Below are 14561 nucleotides of genomic sequence, written 5' to 3'. Positions count from 1 at the left end.
TATAGAGTAACATATATTGTCTACTAGACTATAATTATGTATTGCATGTACAGTATTCAAAGTCTACTAAATCTATAAAGATTTTTGTTTCTGCCATCAACGTTAGCACAGTTGCCTGCGTGGTCTCTAAAATTAAGTGCCAGCATACTGAATTGTTGTTTAAAATGGGAAAGCGGATTAAATTTCATTGGCCCTTTTTGTTACATGCTGTGAATCTCTGTAGTTAATTTGGAAAAACTCAGCTGATGCAGAAGTCCACAAAACAATACAACCCCAGCATTCCCCACTGAAACGATATGTCTAACAGAGACTAATTAGCTTTTTATTGAAACCTGTGTGAGCTGCATCGAAATATCCTTTCACTGTAACTTTTGAGAAAAATAAATGGAGTAAAAAGAAAATCCCAACCAGAGATGCACACTAATGTACTATTCCTTGCACCACTAAACATTAAGTGGCTATTTTGTCGAACATGTTCACAAGCATTCTAAAGCTGTACTTTTTTCCTTGTTCTGCTCAGTGTGAGCTAAACTATGTGTATTTAAGCTTTTGTTTTTCATCTCCATTTTTTAAATCCAACGATGCCTGACATTTCTCCTGTCTGTCTGCTATATGGTAAGTGATCAAAATGGGGCCATGGCTAATGCACAGAGTTATTGGAGGCATCACCTCCAGACTAATTACGCTGTTTATTTTGATGGATGTAGGCGAGTGATACTTATCTATCATGTTGAGGTGTAAGCAGCTACACAAATCGTTAATGAGTCCAAACACACAACATACTGTACAGTGGTGGGAATAAACTGAGGTCTATTTAAGCTTGGAGGTTATTGTATTTCATGATAAAAAATCCAAGATAGAAGGCTGCAAACAGAAATGTGGGATTACTATGCACCAAGTAAAACATTGCTCTTATTTAGAGTCAACAGCCTCAGTAGGCAGCATTTAGTTAACCTTACTGTAACTGCTGAACAGAAATCACTCCACAGCTCTGTAGCCCGATCACAAACACTCATCAACTCTCAAGCACTGAATACCTGGCAATGCTAAGGTTATTCGTGGGTAGAAAAAGAAATCATGTGCCAGAAATTGAAAGAGGGCATTTTTAATAAAATCCCTGACTATACATGAAAATTATACATACAGCGTGAGGACTTGACTAACACAAAAAGGCCCAAAACAACAAAAGACAGGTTGATAAAATGGACAACAAGCTTAAAGGTACTACACTGAATTTCTTTTCAGTCATTAGGACAGAAAAGCTGCAATAACAACAGAAGGTCTGTTAGTGACTGGTCGTCATAGGGAGGGGTGGTACAGCTGAGACACACCAGGTCCCGTCTCATTTTTACTTGATTTATCAGACATATAAAATGTTAGTTAATGCACCCTTACAGACAAACAAAGAAAAGTGTCTCTCGCTCTGAACTGCAATACTCCCAATACTCTCATTACTTTTGCATTCAAGGTACTGCCATAAAGAACTTCTCAGAACAAAAATTATCAGGATTTTAATGGGATCATTATTACTTTTTTAATCTGACTGTTTCAAATGGACTTGAAAAGCATTTTACTGACAAATCAACTGATCTGTGCTGCTCCTTGCAGGCACCATAATTAAGGATTATTTTCACCAAGTCAATAAAAGGAACTGATTTTACCCATGAGTTGCTGTAACCTGAAAGATTTGGGAAAAACATCATGAGATGACGGGTAAGGAACCTGGCAAAATAAACTGTAAAAGAAAAGATACCCTGTATAGACGTAATGTGTGATACAAAAAGGGTCAAATAAAATGAGAGAAAACTTCTTCCTTGAGGGGAAAAAAACCAACCTTTCAAACATGATGAATCAACTTCCACTAGCGGGCACAATTTATGAAGTGCATTCAAGGTTGCTTCTTTTTACCACCTCTATGCTAAATGGGTTGCCATGTCTTCTGTGCTTAATGCTACTCTGCAATTGCTCCATTAGGCTAAACACATAGGCTTACACACACTTAAGAGTAACATCCCCCCACTGTTTTGTCTCTTATTGAAAAGTTCCATTAATTTTTATTGTTTAGGGGAGAACATTTACAGTATACTTGTATCAAAGAGTATAGCTAATGAGCAGAGACTTGAGAGAAGAGTGCAGAAGTTAACTCATTATTCAGTATGGTCTTGTTTAATTTTGCTTGCTCTGACCTGTTTTCTCAAAAGTGAAAATACCCATTTAAAGTAATACGCTAACTGATGAGATGTGGTAAAGTGGCACTAGCCCTTAGTCAAAAACACATCCCACTTTGATTAAATAAACATAAAGCATATTACCAAAATAATGGCTACTTAACAACATAAGCTCATAATCATATTTACTACCCATATTTTTCATTGTTTAGTGCAGTTATATAAAATCTTGGTGAATGTGTAGTTCCAGTCTTCTTGTAACACCCTCAGTAATATCAACAAAATAATCAGTGATTTTTTTTTAAACACTTGATTAAGTCCATTAAAAAAACAACACTGATGGCTCGAAACAAACTGTTCCAAGCCCCCTGTCCCAACTCAGCAGCAAGCCTACAGGATGGCAGAACTTCTCCTGGAAAACTACAGCAACTAGCACAAATATTACAAAAGAATAAGAAAGTTTCTGGGAATATAAATGAATATTTCATGAGAAAAACTCAGTGAATACGGTTTTATACTGTACCAATTTTAATGTTTAATGCCTAACTAATCCAGATGCTCCTGCTCTTAAGTGAGATGAAACATGATGTTACATGGCTGTGTTAATAAGAAGACAAGCCTATGGTACATACATGTACACAACTCACTGCCACATGGCAACAGTAGTAACTAGGTCTGACAGCTCAGACCACAAGTCATGCTGCTCCTACAACCTCCACCAGGGATGAGAAAACAAAACAGGGAAGAAACAACTGAAAGAACAGATTCAAAACTATGTAAAATATTTGATTTTGTTCAAATGTTTCAGGGCTGTCACCAAATCTAAAATGCATTACCCAGTAACAAACCAGGAAGCAGGTATACTACATACCAGCACCAATCGTGTATGCCTCCTCATATGGTAAGAAGTGTGTTTCATGATTACTATAAAATAAAATGCCATGTGTGATGATGTGAAAGCTATGGGTTATTTCCCTAACAGGAAAATCAGAACTGTCTGCTGGTGGACATCCTTCCTTTGCCCTCTCCAGAGAACACCTGTTTGACTATCTGTCTACCTGTTTGCCATTAACATCTGATTCCATTATTCAACAGCTTGACGTTAGGGAACAAGGGTGCACTGGTGTGTAGGGCGTCTTGTGTACCTTGAGAGCAGTAGCATAGAGTTGTGTCAAGTAGATAACACGTGGATGAATAATTCAAATTGGTGTAAGCTAGCTGAGTCAGTGACAAGACAAGAAAGAAAATACAAGACGTGAATAAATCATCAGCGACGGGACTAATAGACAAGGCACAGGAGAGGACGAGGCTGATAACATCTCTTGCTTCCTCCTGCTCTAGCTTTAATCATTCCAACAACCTTGTACATGAATATTCCACACCTTGCCAGTCATACTAATGTCTGAGGTTTTTACTGTATGGTGTCTTATCATGCAGCATTACCACAAGGAATAATCACAGTGGCCCACCAGAACCTTGGGGACTCAGGTTCAACAAGGACTGCTGACTGCTATGATATGTTAGAGACTGCATTTAAACTGCTACAAAGGGAGAAACATGAGATGTGAGAAACTACACTTCTAGTTTATTCAGGTAGCGTTTGGCATTATTTCAAAATTATTTTGTATTATTTCTTCATAGAACTATATTACGACTAAATGGACACCGTAAATATATAACTATTATATTAACAGTTGTCATGGTCTATTTCATTTTACTCAATGGATTGATCATGAGGTGTAATGAGCACACTCTTTTAAAACACTAGTAAAAATACTGATATTGACATAGTGCTGCAATAATTGTAAAATATGTGTACATGTGTAAAATAACAAATCAAGAAAAGTTTGCAATAAATGAGGTATTAAAGAGAAATCCACATTCTAGTTCATTAAGCATTTGCAAGACCACCAACTATGCTTGAAACTACAACTGGAATTGGACCAAACTGAACTGTAACAAATAAGCAATCACGTCTGTCATGCAGATCTCACTATCCATTCAAGTGATCAAATATCTGTTTGTTTGCCAACAGCAGCCTTGGGGGCTGGTACAAGCATTCAAACACTTGTCCGCATCTTTGTAATGCAATTCCTTCTCAATGAGGGGACAGCCAATTCCTCACAAGCACAAATGCATGTACATACACATGCACAACACAAAAGCAGAAATGCATTCAGTTTTTTTTTTTTTTTTTTAATCATCATTTTAACCCTCCACCTCAACTGTGGAACCATGCCATTTTCCTGTCTAGCCCGACACTAAAAATGTAAGCCAAAGTGTCACAGTGATGAGTCAGAAAGCTGGGATAGGGAAATGGAAGAAAAGGTGGAGAGGAAACAGTAGAATTCACAGAAAAAACAAGGAAAAATATATTCTGCAGTAATATGTTAAATAATGCAGTATATTAACCACAAATTATGTGAAAACATCTGTCTGTTAATGACAACAAAGCTGATTCAGAATACAGGTGCAGCAGTGGGGAAGATGAATATTAAAAAGCAGGTAAAAAATGTGCACGTCTAACCTGTTCTTTGTGAACCAAAGGTGACGGCAACTCTGGTGAGCAGCTCTGGTTTTGCATATCGGTCCTCATCAGCCAGCACCCAGAAACAGCCCTCTGACATTTCTTGGGGATTAATCTAAAAAATAAAAATAAAAAAACACACCAACAGTTCAAAATATTTAATTAAATGGTTCTGTACTTCACAGATTAGAGAGGCTACAGAGGAACATGTCACTATAGTGTAAAGGAAATACATCATTCTAATGGGAATAATATTAAAGACATTAAAGCCTCAAAAATATTAATCCAAAGTTACTCCACAATAGTGCCGTTAGTTCCCAAGAAAATACAGTACATGTTACGATTGTTGACATACCAATTTGGAATTCTGTTCTTGTTAACCTGCTGCATAGTGTTGGACTTACAGTGGAGGAACTGGCACATTCTTTTCTCTTTCATGTTTAATTTTCCTCTGAATACTGTAGTTGGATAGAAAAAAAAAAAAAAAAAAAAACACACACACAAGATACCCAGATACAAGTCACCAAGTCCAGCGCTTATTTTGGCAGTTCTTCAGCAGTTACCACAGTTCAGATAATCCTGAAAAGCAGCTAGCTGACAATAATGTAGAATTCAATCTTTGTTTTTAATTCTTTATACAAAGTTAATGCCATAAAATGCCCTCTTTGGATAGCACTAAACCTGAGGCTGTATTAATTTAGTTGTAGCTGTCTGATGTCCAAAGGTATAAACTCTACAACACCACATGGCTCACAGACTAATGAACTATTCAGTCAAAATGGTCAACCAATTCAAACTGATGACACAAAATGTTAAAAAAAGAAAAAGAAAAAGAGGACGGCAGACAACACTGGTAATAAATACACTTATTAATTTAGTTCCTTAACACATTAACATGCTGTATGGTACTAGTATTACAGGGCTCCAGACTGTAACGATTTAGTTGCATTTTTTTTTATATAATTGAATTTTTTTTGCCCATTTCTCCTTTATTATGGTATATACATACAGTATATGAAAGTGAATCAGAGAGGCAGACAGGAAATGAGGGATAGATAGAAGAGGAGACCTGCAACAAAGATCCGACAACCAGACTTGAACTGCTGACATCGCACACACTGTGCTGAGCATATGGTGTGCCACACCATAACCATTTGGCTACTGAGGTACCCACTAGTCATGTTGTATAACTAGGCGCACCAGTGCGATTTGCAAATGACAGCAAGAAGAATAAACTATGCAGGAACAGATATAATGATGGAATAGCAGCACATTTACGAGCAGCATTTAGAAGGCAGGAATCATCAGTCTGCAGAAGATGCTGCAATAACAAGAAAATGACACTGCAAACCCAGAGGTGGATCAGTAGTAACACCACTGTAAAAATAGGTTACTCTGTTATTTGTAAAATTCTTGAACTCAAGAGAGAGACATACTGTAGGTGAGGGGTTTCAAACAGCCGTGTCATAAGGTGGCTCCTCCTCATGTGCTACTAAAAGGTTCACTTGAAATTTCAAGCATATGGTTTATTTTGCTGAACACCTGTTTCACTGTACATCTAACATTAAATTATTAATCAACTGCAAACTAATACCACTTGTAGTGTGAAGCCATACTGCTCTGCAGTGAACAACATCTGTAGAGGTACCACTGAGGCTGTAGCGTCAGATCATCTGTTATTTTCTGTCATTGCTGGCTTGGCATAGAAGTAGGGAGTTTTAGTTTAATTCTTAATAAAACATCTGTACCGTTCAAGTGCTGCCAGTAAACAACAGAAACAAAGCTTTTCCTTGATTTCTGGCTTATCTACAATGTTACAACGGTGAATTATCGTCTTAGACGTGACCTAAAGCTCAAAAAAATTAGGTGAACATATGTTCTAGTACTTCTATGCAAAAGCAACTCTGTTTATACACATCTCACAAACTCTTACTCATGAGACTTTTTTCCAAACAATATCAGGCCAGCGTGCCTGCTGCGTGTGATGTGATGTGGGTTAACGAGAGGATTGTAATGATTGTGTGTGGTCGTGTGGGGGAAGACACAGCGACCACCGGCTCGATTTACTTGAAAGAGAGCAAATATTTTTGGCCATGCATATTACCATGTATGAAATTGGGGATTATTATATATTATAAACCGTACCTTGCACCAGTTGAGGCGCTTCATGGAGGTCTCCAGCTTGAATTCCTTCTTAGGCCTAAGGCCATAAGGCAGTGCACGGTGAGGAGGGGAGCCTAGAGCACCCCCAAAGCCTAGAGGTGGTGGAGGGGGGGCACCAAATGGAGGAGGCACTCCAGGTGGAGGAGGTGGGGCAGGACAACCAGGTAATGGAGGCGGAGGTGGTGGAGGAGGGGGAGCTGGAACCCCAGGTGCCGAAGCTGAAGGTGGAGGTCCAGACAGGACTGCTGGGGAAGATAACACCTGTCCAGCCGGGGCTGAGGAAAGGCCCGCAGGTGCCACTCCAAACTGGACAGGTAAGAATAATAATACACATGTAAAACATACATACAAAAAAAAAATAAATAAAAACATGTTAATCTTCTGCATGTTGGGACAGTTGGGGATTTTTAGCTTATGAACAGTTATTGTACCAAAAGTGCAACGGTAGCCTAAAAAAAATTATTGTATCAACAATAATGAAGAAGCATTGACGAGCCTTCTTTGGAGCAAGACAGTTAGACGTGGCAGTGTGTTCTTCATTATCACCAAATCTCAATCACAAAACCCCAGCCTGTTTTGTTAACAAATATCAGTGCCAAAGCACAATTTAGGGCAAACTTCAATCTCATGCCACAGGACTCCACTGACATTCTAAAGAAAACACACTAAGGAGGCATACTATTACACTACTGATGATACCGTTATTAAGAAACATTCATTCCTAGTTTTGTCTCTTTAGGGGATGTACACATATTAAAAAGATAATACCAGCATTAATAAAAATAAGGTGATTTCCCCAGCTGCTCTGCAACAACAGAACTACGGCTGTACTAGACAGGTGTTAATGTGTGAACTGTGTCATTTTACTGCAAAATCTATATATCTAAGTAAATCAAATAATCTTTTAACTTTAAAATCTTGCTGGACATGGTTTAATATTAAAGGCGTTCTAACACAGCCAAGATCCAATATCCTTGTCACTGGAGTATCAACTGCCTCATATTTCTTTATCTGGACATTAGTGTGAGCCACCTTTATAATCTTGATTGAATTCTTGAATTAAACAACAAATAATCTAGTTCCAGTGACCTTTACCTTAAAATTGCCTGCAGGTTTAACATTAAACCCTCAGTCAGTTTGAAGGTCAGTTAATTTTTTGCAGCGGCTGTCTTTTTATTCTATTTTCAATAAAAGTTATTGATTGGGCTAGTATTATTTTTGGTTACCTCATCAGCATTTTCATGTTGATTCTGGCGCATATTACTTGATTACAGAATATTTAGCTTGTTTCCAGTAAGATACTATTTACTATGGTGGCCCTGAGGTGCAAAATACAACATTTCACAAAACAACACAAAAAATAACACAATGAGATTTCAGATTACAAAAAACATAAGGACAACACTGCTGTCTTGTCTTGTGACTGAAGAGAACCCAAATCAATCAAGATCAGGAAATAAAGCTTCACATATTGTATGCAATCTGTGAATGTTGATGCTACTGGACTAATTATAACAGAGTTAGAAAGGATGGAAAAAGACAGACAGGCCTGCTGAAATCATAAGCAGAATGTCAACAAAGAACATTACAGTATTATAATATTCTTGATAACATAGCAAGATATGAAAACGTTTGTACCCTGAAGACAGTCTGAAAGACACAGCTAGGACCAAAAGGAATAAAGAGATTCTTCTGAATCCATGTGAAACCCCATCTGAGACATGTCAAGGATTTATTGTTGCACTTGTTGTACTCTCTTATTTTATTCTGACACTCTGCCCCGAAATCCATCATTACCAGTATAACACCGGGTCCTACTAGTGATGGATACCAAGAAACATACAGTAACATGCCATAGAAAAGAAAGTTTTCTCTTTTTGTCGCTGTGTTTTCTGAAATGATGTGTTTTGCGCCTCAGGGCCACCGTAGTGTATACTGTGTGGAACAGTGCTAAAGAAAGAAAAAAAAAAAAAACCTGTAGCCCCTGATACAGTAAATACAATAAATAGTAAATTCACATCTCAAATAAAAACGGGGAGAAAAAAATGTAAGCAGATGAACTGCAGTGTCTGCCAAGCATGTATCACTGTAGGCTTCCCTTTCTAATACACTGCTGATAATGGAGGCATGTTCATTCAACCAGCCAGCAGAGGCCAAATGCTCATAAATGGTTCAGATTCTGTTCAGAACATACCCACAATGAATTTGTGTTTTTCCAAGGCTAAAAATCAAATGTTATAACCGGGACTACAAAGCTTTGTAAATTGTATCATACAGAGAAAATGGCTTATTGATCCATGCACCAGTTTTAGATTAAAGACGCACACGAAAGGTCAGCCCTGGGCCCTTTCTCCACCACTGCCTCAAGAGGGAGGGACACATTTTCTGAATTAACAAGAAGTGTGTGTGAGTGTTGGTGAGAGTTAGACTGACACAACACAGCCAGAGTGAGTGTGTGTGTGTGTGTGTGTGTGTGTGTGTGTGTGTGTGTGTGTGTGTGTGTGTGTGTGTGTGTATGTACCTTGGTTCAAACTGTCACTTGAACCAAGCTACTCTTTGGGTATTCATTCTGTGTTTGCTCTCTCAAATTGAAAAATTATCGGGAAAATAAAATGGAAGTTCTCTTCCCCTCTCTGAGTGTGTAGTTATCTTGCAGTTCCAGGGCGTGGGAGCAACTCTCTGGAGAGTTAGGCGGGTTGATGAGAGGCCCAGTAGAGAGGGCTGAAGGGGGTTGTCAGAATAAATTGCTTTTAGAACAATTTCCTCTTATGGGATAGAGATCAGAGAATTAGAAATGGCCAACATGGAGGACTGGTCAGTGTTCTCATTAGACTTAGTGTCAGCTAGCCAGTCGCGCAGCCTCCGTGTCAAACCGAACTATAGGCTCTGGTGGATAAAACCCACAGCCACGTCCCAATAACAAGAAAATCTCATACTTTTATAATGAAAAGTAAGAAAAGATTTCAGGGGGATTGCTGTGTAATCAAATCTAGCGTTTTCTCCCATTTCACATCCCCTGAAGATTTACAACAATTTACATCAAAAACAAAGATACAGAAGTCATGTACCTGGGACCTGAAGGCCTGCAGCTCTGCTTGGAGTTCACCTATTATTTCTTCACACTTCCCCAGTTGAGCTTGTGTCTCCTGTCTGCTTAGAAGCTCCTCATCAAACTTAAAAAAAGACACACATATCCAAAGTAACCATACAAACAAACACTGTTATTGGATTCGTGTAACTAGAAATTAACATAAGCATTAATCATTAAAATTGTTTAAGTCTAATGGTGCAATTATTTTATTTAATTGACATCAATTTTATCTTGATTATCTTAATTTGATTATCTGATTGGATTTTGACCTTCTGTCAAACACCCATTCATTAAAAAAAAACTTAAGTACCCTACACATGCCAATCAGTGAGCCCGTCCTTCTAATCAGAATCTACAACCTGCTGCTTCCCCGACTTCACTTAGTCACAGCAGCCAATTCATTTGACCTCATACATATCACAAGCATGTGTGTGTCTATGTGTTGACAATGACCAAAATAAAAAAACTCCACTGTTTTGCTGTGGGACAACACATTTCCAAACATCTCAGCTGTGCATGGACCTAATTATATTGGCTGAAGACGTAGCACACATCAACAGAAGGCAGGAAACTTAACATTTATCTAAAACGATATGGCAAGAACAAGTTTTGCTATATAAATCGCTCTCGCACTGAAAAATCCAGTCAAATGTATGATTCTCTACCTTGCATTACTAAAATGCATGTTTTGATTGTCATATGGAATTTCACAACTGCATTGCTAATCAAGCTAATTATTATTTTATAGCAAGATGCCACATTTTGCACAGTTTAAAAGTTTTTTTTTAATCATTGAGCCTTTTAAATCTGTCATTTTCTTCTAAGTGATGACTGTAAATTTAAACTCTTTGGCTCTCGCTATTGCTTTGATCCTGCGTTATTTTGTTAGAACAAGCACACAGGAATTGAGAGCATTATATCTGCTTCAAAGTGTTCTTTTTTTTTATTTAAACATTATTTATTACTTTATTACTTATTTTATTAAAGAAATTAGAATGAAGGCCAACATGTTTTAGTGGGTTTTGTTTTTGGCAGGTGGTGAAGTGGATATAGTAAAATGAAAAGTTGTTTATCATCAATACTTGCCTTCTGTTCCAGGTCTGAGGCTCTCTTTTCATACTCATCAATTTGAGCTTTATCCACACAAACTTCTGAAAATCACAAAACAGAATGAAATTGATTTGTGCTTTATTGAACTACAATATCTGTAATGTAAATGAGCTATATGTATTTACGTATCTTTACAGCTATACTGCCAGAAGAGTGTGACTTGCCTAAGAGGTGAGTGAAGTCAACGTCAAGGCGCTTGCGATAACTGAAGTCTGGGTCAGTGCCACTGCGGTGAAGCACAATCTGAGACACACATTCGTCAATGATCTTAAAATACTGGGGCCTGGGAGTAAGGAAAAATGACAAGAAATTCAAGAGAGGCAGTGAGAAAAAAAAAAAACATCACAGAAACAAGCATCATTATAATCCATTTGGTTTCGAACATAATTGTGTACAGATTTATACAAGAACTGTTAATTGAGCAGATTCAGATGTTAAAGAAACCGAACTGTGTGCAGGAAAATATTTTGTAAGGAAAATATTCCAGATCCCAAAAACGTCTACACTTAGCCCTATGCAGCCAGACAGAGTCACTGCATAATGGCTATCAGAGAGTCTAAATGTAACAGAAGGCTCCAGGTCAGGGCTTTACTTACCATCATAATGTAAATGTGAGACAAAACTCAGCTCCAATACTTGTCAAATGCAAAATACACTACTGTGAATGTATACACATTTTCGAAGTGTATCTACATATCAATCACTGCACTCAAGCACTAAAAGCTACTAGCCTGCGCCTGCAGTTCACATGTCGAAGTGTACTTGGGCAAGACACTGAACCCCTCCGTTGCCCCCAATGGTTAGAGCCATCGGTTGAGTTGACGCCACAGATGGCTGCCTCGGTTCTGTACCGGAAACAAATTCCTTGTGTGTAACATACTTGGCCAATAAAGGTGATTATCCTTAGCAACCTCATTCCAAGAGATCAATATAACAGTTGTAACAGCTGTTATATTATTCCATTGATTATAAATATTTTTATTAATTCAAGCATAGCATAAGCCATAAAATGTGAGCGTGGCCATCCCAGTTGACAGATTCAAATTAATTATTCAACCAAGAGTCTAAATCCTAAAGATTTTCAAGTTGCCATAAAAACAAAAGAACTGAAAAAAGTAGAAAACCCTCACATTTGACAATCTGGAGTCAATAAAAGTCTGGTATGTCTGTCTGATAAATGACTAAACAAGTCATTTACACAACACAACAATTATCAAATTTGCTGGCTGTTACTTTCTATCAACTAAGTAACAACTGTTCTCTAACCTGAAATTACACTAGTAGATTTTAATCAGCTATAACTATTTTACTAATCTTATTACTTAATAAAGTTAACATCACTGCCATTAGCCTGACTATGTAAAGGTCTTAGGCCCATGTCCAAGAGGAAAGAAGACAAGGAAACAAGGAAAACACATTGTGCTTATACTGCAATACAGAACAAGTTTTTGTATTATAACTATTTAGGCAGTGGTTGTATTGTCATAAACAGCTTTTTTGATACCACAAAGGATGAAATGCCTCTTGAGCCCGACAGTGTCTCTGGGTTGGTTGTGAGTGGTTAACCAGACATGCTAATAGTAGAGAAGACAAATGCGCTGTTTAATTTATTCTGTACACTTTTTGTTTTGTTTTGGTTTTGGAAAGGCAAAAAACAAATAAAAAAGTAAATAAAAAGCCACTGCTCTACAAAATCTTTATAAAGTATTGCTTAAATGGAGCTCCCTATACTGACTGAACGCGAGAAGAAATTCAACGCCCGAGGTTCCTACACAGTCAAAAGTCAGATTGTTTGCTAGTGTGTGTATTTGTCTATTCCATAAATATTGTTATGCTGGTATTAACACTAACTAAATTGACGGCACCAATTCTCGCAGTTACAAAACCACCAATATTAACATTTCAGAATCATTTCAAAGGTAGAAAATTTATCTGAAAAACCAGAGCAGTGTGTCAGACACTTTAGGTGCTGGTTTTGGGTGGGAGAAAAACCACAGGTGATGCATTTTGTATTCTTCAGATTAGAGTTCCATCTTTTGATCAAGCCAGGGTTTAACTCACATGCATCTGTGAGCGAACCAGCATAAAATAAGCCTTTGAAAAGTACCATTAATAGGAGATCAGAAATACTCTGGAGCCATTGTTGCCATAGATGGCTTGCAGATGAAAGAGACAGAATTCCCTTTGTTAGCCAATGTCACAGAGAGATTTAAGGCAGAATTAAAGAGATATCCTCAAGCATGCAGTTGAAGTCAGAAGTTTACACAGACTTGGGTTGAAGTCATTAAAACTGAATTTTTTAACCACTCCACAGATGTTATGTTAACAAACTCTCTTTCTGGTAAGGTAGTTAGGACATGCACTTTATATGACAGTTTCCAACAGTTGTTTACAGTTAGATAATTTTACTTATAACTCACTATAATCACAATTCCAGTGGGGCAGAAGTTTACATGCACTCAGTCAACTGTGCTTTTAAGCAGCCTGAAAATGACGTCATGGCTTTAGAAGCTTCTGATTGCCTAATTGACATCAATTGAGTCAATAGGAGGTGCAGCTGTTGATGTATTTTAAGGCCTACCTTCAGACTCAGTGCTACTTTGTTTGACATCAAGGGAAAATCAAACGAAATCAGCCAAGACCTCAGAAAAAAAATTGTGGACCATCACAAGTCTGGTTCATACTTTAGGAGCAATTTCCAAACATATGAAGGTACCCCTTTAATCTGTACGAACGATACTACAGAAGTATAAACACCAAGGGACAATGTAGCCGCCATACCGTTCAGGAAGGAGACACATTTTGTCTTCTAGAGATGAACGTACTTTGGTCCAAACAGTACTAATCCATCCCAAAACAACAACGAAGGACCTCGTGAAGACGCTGGAGGAAACGGGTACTAAAGTATCTGTATCCACAGTAAAACAAGTCGTATATCGACATAACCTGAAAGGCTGCTCAGCAAAGAAGAAGCCACCGCTCCAAGACCACCATAAAAAAAGGAAGACTGTGGTTTGCAGCTGCACACAGGGACAAAGATCTGACTCTTTGGAGAAATGTCTTCTGGTCTGATGAAACAAAAATTGAACCGTTTGGCCAAAATGACCATCATTATGTTTGGAGGAAAAAGGAGGAAGCTTGAAAGCAGAAGAACAGCATCCCAACTGTGAAGCATGGGGGTGTCAGCATCATGTTGTGGGGGCGCTTTGTTGAAGGAGGGACTGCAGCACTTCACAAAATAAATCAAATCATGAGGAAGGAGGATTATGTGGGTATATTGAAGCAACATCTCAAGACATCAACCAGGAAGTTAAAGCTTGGTCACAGATGGGTCATGTCCAAATGGACAATGACCCCAAGCAGACTTCCAAAGTTGTGGCAAAATGGCTTAGGGACAACAAAGTCAAGGTATTGGAGTGGCCATCACAAAGCCCTGACCTCAGTTCAATAGAACATTTGTGGGTACAACTGAAAAAGTGTGTGTGAGCAGGTTGTGAGGAGA

General features: G+C 38.0%; 1 protein-coding gene across 1 annotated transcript in view; it reads right to left on the bottom strand.

Moving 5' to 3' along the window:
* The window catches only part of LOC109964526 (protein diaphanous homolog 3), a 170432-nt gene that overhangs the window by 122357 nt on the left and 33514 nt on the right, over window positions 1-14561 (bottom strand). Inside the window, exons 14-18 of the mRNA XM_020607896.1 lie at window positions 11224-11342; window positions 11036-11100; window positions 9927-10031; window positions 6841-7164; window positions 4696-4810 (exon numbers count right to left, since the gene is read on the bottom strand). Of these exons, the coding sequence (XP_020463552.1) occupies window positions 4696-4810; window positions 6841-7164; window positions 9927-10031; window positions 11036-11100; window positions 11224-11342 (728 nt within the window). The remainder of the gene's footprint in view (window positions 1-4695; window positions 4811-6840; window positions 7165-9926; window positions 10032-11035; window positions 11101-11223; window positions 11343-14561) is intronic.

This window comes from Monopterus albus, unplaced genomic scaffold (genome assembly GCF_001952655.1).
Source record: "Monopterus albus unplaced genomic scaffold, M_albus_1.0 scaffold4.1, whole genome shotgun sequence".
Taxonomy (NCBI): Eukaryota; Metazoa; Chordata; class Actinopteri; order Synbranchiformes; family Synbranchidae; genus Monopterus; species Monopterus albus.
The sequence above is the reverse complement of the archived record's forward strand: the minus strand, read 5'-3'. Positions and strand labels throughout refer to the sequence as shown.